We start from the raw sequence: 10,681 nt of genomic DNA on the forward strand, positions 1-10,681 counted from the left end.
TAAAATTTTCATGTATGCATTCTTTGTATAATTTTTGCAGGAACAAGACGAAAATGATTTAAAATTAGGGAAAATTGCTTCCAGCCCCCAAAACAACACAGAACGTGCTCTGCCCCCCCAAGACCTTTTCAACGTTCCTTTTAACCCCCAAAATCCGCCCCCAGACTTTTTGCTTCGCAAGCCCCAAAACCAATCCCAGGCGTACAGCGCGCGTTTAAAACCCCGCTCGCATGGCCCAAAATACCCTTAGTTAAAAATTCCCGTTATGAGTTAACATCTCCTCGTCCGTACCTGCTCATCTCCTCTTCTGGCAAGCAAACCGACTCCAGAAAACCCAATTCAAACCCTAGCCCTACAATCAACCGATCCCCAACTCAAACCAGAAATCAAAGCAAAAGGGGATCAAAATGGCCGGCGATTCAACCCCCAAAGGCCAAACGCTCATATGTCCGACCACACGGCGAAAGCGATTAACGCCCAGCGGTTCGAAAATCTCAGAAAGAGCCCAGACACTGGCAGTGCGGGCTGAATCGAAGCTCGCTGCGATGGTGATGTTTCTAAGAGGGACACGCAAGCTCAGCCATTCTCATCCCAGAAAAGCCGCCTCAAAAATTTAAGTGTAGGCCCACGCGAAGGTCTAGAGGGCAGCACGCGGCAACCAACCGGGCGCGTGCAACAGATGCACTAGACGCTCCCTTGTCTAGCAAGAGAGGAGAAGAAGAGAAAGCAACGCTGGCAGCACCCATAAAGGTATTTACCAATGCAATCTCTTTCACTGAAGTTCATATGCGAAAGGGAAAAGAAATTCAGCATTTCAATTGACAATGACGACGACTTAAATTTGATGTTCGAGTATTGTCGGCGTAATGGATTTACAGACGCGAATTTGTATGCCACCTCCGCTGCGGAATCCTCAACTTCGCAGAACACGCAGACTACGCCGGAGTTGTCTTTTTCTTTCTTCTTCTTCCCTTCAGTGTAAGGGGTGACTACCCACTTGGAAGGCTTCACCGATCTTTTGCATCTCTTCCGTTTAGGGGGTGCAGCAGCGGCCATCTTCCCGCGTGCCCCCGTTGCACCCCTCTTTCTCTTATTCAAAACCTTTGAAAACACAATAGGAGCATCTTCGTCATCAGTTGATGTCTCTTCTGCTGGTGGAGGGGCATTCTCTGATTGCTTTATTTCCATCCTAGTGTCCTCCCGCAGAGTGTCTGATTCCAAACAACCCATTCGAAGTATAAATATTAAGAAAACATAGCCCCTTCTATCTAAACTTAACAATTTCATAGTAAACCTAACAACTGATGCCTAAACACATGGTGAAAAAGTTGCTAACCTATACAAGTTTGCGTCTCCCCATCACCTGCAGAAGGGACTTCAACCGCCGGCGTTATTTCCCTTCCAGTGCCCTCGCGTTGAGTGCCTGTTTCTGATAATATTCAGAGTATAAACAATAAAAAGCTTAACAACCAATACGTAGACATAACAACCAATCTCTAACATATAGTACAAAAGCAAGCTAACCTGTACAAGTTAGTAGCTCCTTCGCTGGCGGGGACACCTTCTCTCCCTCGTTTATTTCTGCCTCAAGGGCCTTGTCAACAGCAGATGCCTCTGGTGGAGGTAATTCTCCTGGCGGAGCATCTTCACTCTCCTTGTGGATATCAGAAAACAATGGTTGTGGAGAGGCCCTCCCTGTTGGAGGGGCCTCGCTCTCCTTATTAGCTTCATCAAATAATAATGATTTATTGACATCCCCATCGTACTGTACATCAATGCCACCCACGGTGCCTGGAGTGTCTGATTCAAAAAATAAACACAAATGAGCTTAGGTACTTCATTGTCAAAAAAAACATAGCATCAGTTACATAACCTTAAAACTAACCAAGATACTTAACAATCAATCTCCAACCTTGGCAATAAATCCCTGACCTTAACATTAGATACGTAAAGTTAACAATACATTCTTAACCTTAACAATAAATCCCTAACCTTAACATTAGATCAGTAAAGTTAACAATACATTCTTAACCTTAACAATAAATCCATATACTTATCAATCAATTTTTAACTATAACACGCAAACGTAATTGCAAGCCACATCTAACCTGTACAAGTTTGCGGCTCCATCAATGGGCTGGACACCAATCCTGTAGGGCTCTTATCCTTGTATACAGAGAGGGTTCCGGATCGTGCTTCGCTTAGTTCCTCTCTCAGTCTTCTATTTTGAGCAGACAGCTTAGCCACCTTCACAGAAAGAGCACTTATCTTTACACGGTCTGCAGCAATCATACCCTTGAATTTATTCTCGTTCTCGCGGCGTAATGATTCGTTCATTGCCGCGATGCTCTTCCAGTAGATAACTTGCTGAGGCCAATCCATTTGCTCAACTGCATCATTTGGCTGCTCGGCGTCTTCATCAATATCCTGTGGCATCACATATGCAACGGACAGGTAGAGTACTATTAAAAGGATTAATTAATTCAAAAACAAATAAAATCCACGATTGCTAAGTTCTTACAAGTGCATCAATTGGGATGTCGTCATCTTCTTCTCTCCTCTTCTTCTTGTGAAGAAGGTCTATTGGGCCACGAGCCCTGCCGGCGTCTACTGCAGCCGGACCCTTAATCCTCCTCTTCTCTCTCTCTCTCCTCTTCTCTTTCTCTATCCCCTGCTCCTTCCCCCAAAAACCTCCCTCGATTCTTTGAAGTTGTCCATGTTGCTGTGGAAGCTTTATCGTAGCTTTGCTTGCTTTCGCAACAACAGTGGCCAATCTCAAAGAACCAGCAACGTGCCCAAGTCTCACCCAATTTGTCAGGGGAGGCCTCACCGTACAACCAAGTGCTGGCTTCTTGATGCCGGTGAGTTCATAATACCACAACTGCACATTAGAGATATAAAAACTTAACAAACACCTTCATCCGTAACAATTAATAAAGTAACCCTAACAATAAAAACGTAACCTTAACAACCAAACCGTAATATTAACAACCAAACCGTAACCTTGACAACGAAACTGTAACATTAACAACTAAACCCTAACCTTCACAATCAGTAAAAAACATGATTACTTACACAAACTAGAGGGGTACACCCTTGCAGATATAATGTCGTCTTCCCTGGCTCAGGACCCTTCAGTGCCCTCTCTATCGCGTCAGATGTCTCACTGAATATATAGGTCCCCCAAGCAGTGTTGTTGACCTGTTCGATGCTGTCGACGTACTTGAATAAATGCCTAGGAACGCCGGAAACACTGCTTGGACACCAAATCATGCTCAGCTGATAGAGGATCTGTAGCAGGACAAAGTCCTTCACATCTCGGCGATCAGAAGATAGTACCAGCTTCAAGAGCAGGTCCTCCACATTGCGTCTGGTGGGGCCTCCTTTGGGGGGAGCTATACTGCTGGAACCCCCCGTCTCGGGTTTGTCAAAGAACCTGGACCAAATCCTATTTTTCCTGTCCCGATTGTGGTCAACATGAAGCCCCTCATTGGAGAACCATGTATGCTCCATTACCCACTCAAGGTTGAATGAGCATGGGATCTCTTCTCCATCATTCCTATCGGTGAAGACGAATTTTTTGCTCTTCTTGTCCCACTGACTCAAAATGTGCTCAAAGGTGGGAAGATCGACGCCAGGTGGGCCAAATTGGACGTAGTGTCTGAATACACTATCTTCGTAGGCCGCAAAATGCCTTGGCCCCATACGCGTCACCAAATTCTGCATGAAGTCGTGATAGGCACCGAAGCTGGCGGTGGGCCGCAACGTAATAGCTGGCTTTGCCCTTTTTCTACAAAACAAAAACACAAGACGAGAGCATTTTTGAGTATAATCAGTAAACATAACAGCTATGCTGTAAACTTTGCGGGTAAACCAACAACCTTAACAGCAACCACATAACCTTAACAACAAAAACCTAACCTTAACAACCAAAGCCTAACCTCAACAACTAAACAACAACCTTAACAATAAAGGCAGTAACCAACAACCTTAACAACAACCCCACAACCTTATCAACCAAAACCTAACCTTAACAACCAAAGCCTAACCTCTACAAATAAACAACAACCTCAGCAATAAAAGCATAGACCTTGCATGTTAACAGTAACCTCAACAGCTAACAGACACCGTAATTTTGGACCTTCCCACCAGACTAAGAGCATTATCAATCAAACCGTAACCTTAACAACATAAAACTTGCGGTAAAAAATACCTTTTGGGTGCTGCCACGTGCTTCTCTTCTTCTCCTCTCTGTAGACCAAGGAGCGCTCTAGTGGCATCTTCGCATATGAACTTCAGTGAAAGAGATTGCATTGGTTTTTAAGCCCTTTCCGCCACTCGATATTTCAAGTTGATTATTTTGTATTCTCTTTGATAACGACGAATACACCGTCACCACCTTGTTGCTTTTGCCTTCGTTATACGCATAGAAGAATCCATCAGCCATTTTATTACAGGGAGTGCGTTGAAAGATCGAAGAGGCTTTTATTGAGGATAATTAAGTGGAAGGAACAACTTAGCTTGAGAGGCGGGATATAGCTGGTGATAATATCTGATGATAATTTTGGAGGGAAATGGGAATTTTCCCCCCAAAAAAGTCATTCATATCACCATTAATGCCTACAGTCGAAACGATGGGTTTCCGTCGTGAAGGGCGACGAACACATGCTGCGAGGGTATTTGGCATTTCGAGCGGTGTCATTAAACGGAAGGTGCCTGGCCGGATTCGTTGGGGGCTGCGAAGAAAATCGGGGGCGTTTTGGGGTAAAGGCACGTTGAAAAGGTCTTGGGGGGGCAGAGCATGTTTTGGGTTGTTTTGGGGGCTGGAAACAATTTTCCCTTAAAATTATAGGTTTCACGAAACAGAAAAATATCTTAAAAATCACATGATAAATTCCGAAGTTATAGATTTATTTTAATATTCTTTCAATTTTCTCTTTTTTAAACTTTCTTTTGTTAAACTTTTACAAGAAAACAGCAAACACAAATTGAAAGTCTAGGAAATGCATCCTTTTTCCGTTTTTGCAGGAACACCGTGAATACGATATCAAAACCTAGGCTTTGCTATGTTTTGTTTTTCAATATACAAATATAACTTTAAAATAAAAGGTAAGAACCTGTATTCATCATTTTATGTATGGTAAAAGAAACAAGGGTGTTAAAGTACCTAAATTAAACCAAAACTCTAAAGTTATGATTTAGGCTTTTAGGTTATATATTTATATCCTAACATGTCTCTGTATGTTGAGCATTTTTTATAGGTTGAAACTTAGACTTACAGTACTACGTCCATTTTAAATTTGTGGCCGGTGGGATTTGAACTTAATTGATACCATGTTAGAGTGACTCCAATTATTACACTAAAACTCTAAGGCCCCGTTTGGCAAAGGGTTAAGGAAAAAGGGTTAAAGAGAAGGATTATACATGAATCGGGTAAGCTATTAGACTTCCTGATTTAATAATTGGGCAAAAATAAGTTTTATTTTAGCATTTGTGATCAGTTTTAGTGTTTGGAAATAACAATGATTTTAACTATTTTCTTTAAAATTAGAAGGGTTAACTCTTAATCCTTCTAAATAGGAGTATTAGTAAACCCCTCATTTTAAGGGGTTAACTCATTTTAATCCATCTAGAGGGGTTAACTTAACCCTTCTATACTTTTTATGTATGGCAAATTATGAAAGGTTAACTCACTTTAACCATTGTATAGATTTTTTGTGTTTGGCGGGTTAAGAAGTGGTTAAGTCTCCTTAACCCCTCAGTTAACCCTTTGCCAAACGGTACCTAAAGGTGTGATGAGAGTTGAATGTTATATGTTTATATTCTGAAAATAAGAATTGAAGCAATCAACATAATATAAGGATAGAATTATCAATAATCTTTCAACCGATTGGGTATATATACAGAATATTTTTCTGATTAATAAGATAATATCAACATAATATAAGGATATAATTATCAAGAATCTTTCAACCGATTGGTTATATATACAGAAGGGGTAAGTCTCTGGAAATCGCTTCAAACCATATCGATGAACTTTATTGAAACCTGTTCTACCACAACCACGAGATTTCTTCATGTGATAAATAAAATGTTTGGACTTGCACACATGCTCATTCGTTAGTTCTCTTAAACTCAAGTTGTTCCCATATAAATCTCTTGAGCAAGTTATACACCGCATAATACCATATTTATATATACCTTTTTCAGTAACGGGGCAACATGCACAGATAATTCATTGACAGGGAGGGAAAAAAACATCAAGAAGTAGGGGAAATAAATACCGTAGAAGGAGATAAAGAGGAAGGATTAGGAAATGAAGAGATTAATAAAGCCATTTGCATCAAAGTGATACCCCAGTCGTAAAGTCAAACATCTACTCCGGCGTAAGCCGACCTTGTCATTCCAAGAGGAAGATAATCATACAACGAAGAGTAACCGCAAGGACTATGCGGTCCATTGATTAAGGATGTAACTGGAATATTCTGACCTCAAGAGGTCTAAAGTGTTCAAGTCGATGATGCAAGTTAGTCGGAGCAGTGGTCAGCAAGAATAAGATCCTTAATACAAAGAACACAACAGCAATGGAGGAAGATGTGATTGTTGGACTCCGGACTACAATTACAGAATGGAAATGTAGAATTATGTGGCCAACTACTATTGGCAATATCATCAATAGCGGAGCTTTCAATAACAAAACATCAAGCAGCTCGAAACAAACAACTACAACTACTATCATATTGAAAAGAGCTTTGCTACAGGGACCCAAAATATGGGACCAATAAAGGGGACAAGTGAGGTGTCCCCCTCCTATTGGATACCGAGTTGGCCATCATTAATGATGACCAATTCATTATCCAATAGGAGGGGAACACCTCACTTGTCCCCTTTATTGGTCCCATATTTTGGGTCCTTAAAGAATTTTTCTATTGAAAAGAAATGCAACTGCATTACAATTCTAATATCTGCGAACCAAACATCCTGTCGGTACTTTAATGCGACTATCTTGCTCCAAAAGGCAACTACAATGCCCAACAAGGAGAAAATAAGGCCTAAGATACTTTCTCCTTTAGCCACCTAATTAATGCTTGACATTGATATCTACTCAATGGATTGAGATCCTCTCCAATTAGGTGGTAATTGGAGAGGGTCCAATTCTCTCTATTCTTACCATCTATATCACTTACAACGGATGAGATCACCCAATGTGAGATTTTGATTATTACTAAATAATTGTTTTCAATATAGCGGTTTTTAAGTTTACAAGTAGTTTTAGAGACCTTAGTGATTTTTAAGATAACAATAAAAATCTTACGTGGTGTGATCTCATCCATTAAATTTAATATAGACGGTAAGAATTGAGAGAATTGGACTCTCTCTGATTACCACATAATTGGAGAGGATTCTGAATCCCTAATCAATGGATTGAGGTCCTCTCCTATCAGAATTGCGCGTTTCCGCTATTTTGATCAAGTCAATCAGGAGCCAAAACATCACGAAAAGCGAATCAAACTAGTGATGATAATCTTGACACCCTCACAGACATATCAACAAACAGATATCTGTCACTGATGAAACCACCAAGCAAACGACTTTCAAGAAATATAAAACAAGCAGATAGGGGGAACTCCACCAATTTCAAGCGTCCCCATCTTCGCCTCGCATCGCCTCCGCGGCGTCAACGAGGGCATCAATCTCGCCGCACAACTCACCAACACCCTGATACAACTCACTAACGACGTCCCTATACCAAGGAAAGCCGTTGAGGTACCGACCCATATCGTCATCGAAAACCAAGATGCTCAACATCTCGTCCATCTTGATCTCGTACCGTACGCGACGCGAACGCAGCTCTTCGACATCGACCAGCTCCTTCAACTCGTCGAACACGGCCATGAGACCTCCCCATGCCGTCTTGTATCTGCGCTTCCGCCGGTCGAACTCCTCTAGCAGGCGTCGGTTGATGATGGGAGTGATTAAGGAGGACCAGAGGCTGGATACGCACTTGAATCTGGCCAGGGTTTCGAGAGGGAGGCGATTGAGTACCTCGTTCACTATCTCGACTGGGATGTGGGTTTCCTCCCTTTTCTGCTTCTTCTCCTTCTTCTTCAACCCTTCAGCTGACTCCTCCATGATTCCGACCTTAAAACCCTTTCCAGCTTCTAAAGCCTCTCAAGCCCTCTGTTTGATCTTCTAACGTCGAAGGACCCTAATCATTCGGGGGGTGATTCGTATCCGAGAAAAGGGGTTGCTTCCCATCAAGTCTTTTACACTTTTTGATATTAGCCCCCCAAATCGTTCAAAATTTGAAGTTAGCCCCACATGCTATAACCATGTTGAAATTAATCCTCACGTCGGCCTCACTTGTCCCAGCCTCACAACTGAAATCTAGTAAGAAAATGTTTCTCCTTCCCTTCGCTAAGATGTACGCGCGGATGTCAGTTTCAAGCAGAGATAGGATTGGGATCCTCTACTCATCAATAGTGGCTCCTAATATTTGCTAATGCATCTCCACCTTTCATTTTGTGGGATCAACAAAATGAAAGGTGAAGATGCTATCCCACAAAATGAAAGGTGGAGATGCATTAGCAAATATTAGGAGCTACTATTGATGAGTAGATGATCCCAATCTGCAGAGATACACCCCTAAGCAGTAAAAGATTCTCAAATGATGATGACGAATGAATGACGACATCATATTCATCATGTCGTCTACATAAAATCACAATCAAAACATGCTCGACGATTAATATGCTATAATAGTCTACAATTAAATATGCTATAGTCTACTGAAAATCAGCCCAAATTTTGGTGTTCAATACAAAACACATGATTAGTACGAACAAACATGGTTTAATTCCACCATCATTCCCAAAACATTTACATACCAACATAGTTTAGTTCCACCAGCTTTCTAATTAACATCATTTACAATGCAAATCAAAACCCAAAAAACATCGAGAAGAGACCCATCCATCTGTTGGATTTTTTGGTCAAAACTGCTTTCCAAAATGAGTTTTCAAACTATATATATATATATATATATATATATATATATATATATATATATATAAACTACAAGTACTTGTCATAAATGCTTAGTAGCCTAGTGGAAAGTTTATGTTTTGATATTTCAAAAGGTCCCTTGTTCGAGGCTTGCCAACGACAAGTCGAGAAGTGTTTTATTTGAATTAATCCCTCATAAGTTCTAGTGGGTTGTGGGCCGTGAGCCGTGGGCCAATGGACCGGGGATCGGGGCTAATCGGGCTGAGGCGCTAAGTGACGTTTTGTTAGGCGCACTTTGCACTTCGCACGGAGGCATCGGGGTGAGGTGGCGCGACGTTGGCTGCCACGAAGGTTGCCACGCAGGCTGTTTCGCAGCATGCGGACGAGCTACGTATTCGTACGATGGTGACCCTAGCGTTCTCGTAGTTTGATAAGGTTCGCTCATTCGACGAGGTTCGTCTGTCATACGAGGTTCGCTTGTTTGACGATGTTCGTTCGTTCGACGAGGTTCGTCTGTCATACGAGGTTCGCTTGTTGACGAGGTTCGTCTGTCATACGAGGTTCGCCTGTTTGACGAGGTTCGCTCGATCGACGAGGTTCGTATGTCATATGAGGTTTTCCTGTTTGACTATGTTCGCTCGTTCGACGAGGTTCGTCTGTCATATGAGGTTCGCCTGTTTGACGACGTTTGTTTGTCAAACAAGGTTCGTCTGATTTGCTGAGACGTGACCCTCGCGTTTCGTAGCAACGCGTCCATTGATTGCCTAGTATTCAGCAGTTACTGCATGTAGCAGTTACAACAGTATTAAGAGCAATTTAATGCATTGATGTTACAATCTTAATGTTTTCGTCAAAAGTTACTCTCGTTGTGGAATTCATTATATCTGTTTGTTGGAAAAATTGTAAAGAAGAGAATAAAGAAAATGTGACTTTGATTCCTTTGATCTCGGTTACAACTTGATTACAAAAGAGAGGAAAACGAATTTGATTTTCCCCTTTGTTTAAAACTGGGTTCTTCTTGGTAGCGATGGAGTGCTTCCTTCGATTGATTGCGTCGAACTTGCTCTCCGTTCTTTGAATTGAGACGCGAAGTTGGGTGTTAGTTGAACACCATTGAACGCGAGGGTCGCTCACGTTTGGCTTGTGCATTGTCGACGCGAGGGTCGCTGTTGGTTGAACACCATTGAACGCGAGGGTCGCTCGCGTTTGGCTTGTGCATTGACGACGCGAGGGTCGCCTTCATTTCCAAAGTTATGACGCGGGGATGACACCCGCGTTTCAGAAGGAGTTAGCTGATTTGTAACTTCTTCTGTAGAGCGTTGCAAGGACCGTTGTTCAGTAATCCTGGCTTTAGCTGTTGTGGGGTGTGAAAGCCGTCAGATTGTAACTTTCACTGTAGATTGTGAAGACTGCTGCATAGAGTTTTCATCAGTTGTCGGAAGTGTCGTTGAATTGTAACCTTTCTCGATCTATGTGAAAAGTCCTCTATTTGCCGCTTTCGATCACCGACCCGAAAGCTATTTGATTGTAGCTTTTGTTGTAGGAGCTAGACGGGAATCAACATCCATAGTGTCTTAAAGATGAATATTCGCCCATAGCTCTCTACCAAGCAACTATTCGACTATATGTTTCGATCATCGACCCGAAAGCTATTTGATTGTAGCTTTCGTTGTAG

General features: G+C 42.0%; 1 protein-coding gene across 1 annotated transcript; it reads right to left on the reverse strand.

Moving 5' to 3' along the window:
- Nucleotides 685–4,314, reverse strand: LOC109847174. The gene is made up of 7 exons (XM_020416418.1): nucleotides 4,214–4,314; nucleotides 3,076–3,790; nucleotides 2,522–2,881; nucleotides 2,109–2,427; nucleotides 1,525–1,800; nucleotides 1,337–1,429; nucleotides 685–1,211 (listed from the first exon to the last, which is right to left on the reverse strand). Exons 1-7 carry the CDS (start codon nucleotides 4,312–4,314, stop codon nucleotides 685–687), a joined length of 2,391 nt encoding a protein of 796 aa, XP_020272007.1.

Source organism: Asparagus officinalis, chromosome 7 (genome assembly GCF_001876935.1).
Source record: "Asparagus officinalis chromosome 7, Aspof.V1, whole genome shotgun sequence".
Lineage (NCBI taxonomy): Eukaryota > Viridiplantae > Streptophyta > Magnoliopsida > Asparagales > Asparagaceae > Asparagus > Asparagus officinalis.

Bases quoted from the DNA above. Each gene is read 5' to 3' on its own strand.
- LOC109847174 (XM_020416418.1), bottom strand. From the start codon at position 4,314: ATGCAATCTCTTTCACTGAAGTTCATATGCGAAGATGCCACTAGAGCG. The intron at 2,882-3,075 runs GTAAGTAATCAT...TCTAATGTGCAG, and splicing joins GGTGTACCCCTCTAGTTTGT to TTGTGGTATTATGAACTCAC. The intron at 1,212-1,336 runs GTTAGCAACTTT...GTTTGGAATCAG, and splicing joins GGAGACGCAAACTTGTATAG to ACACTCTGCGGGAGGACACT.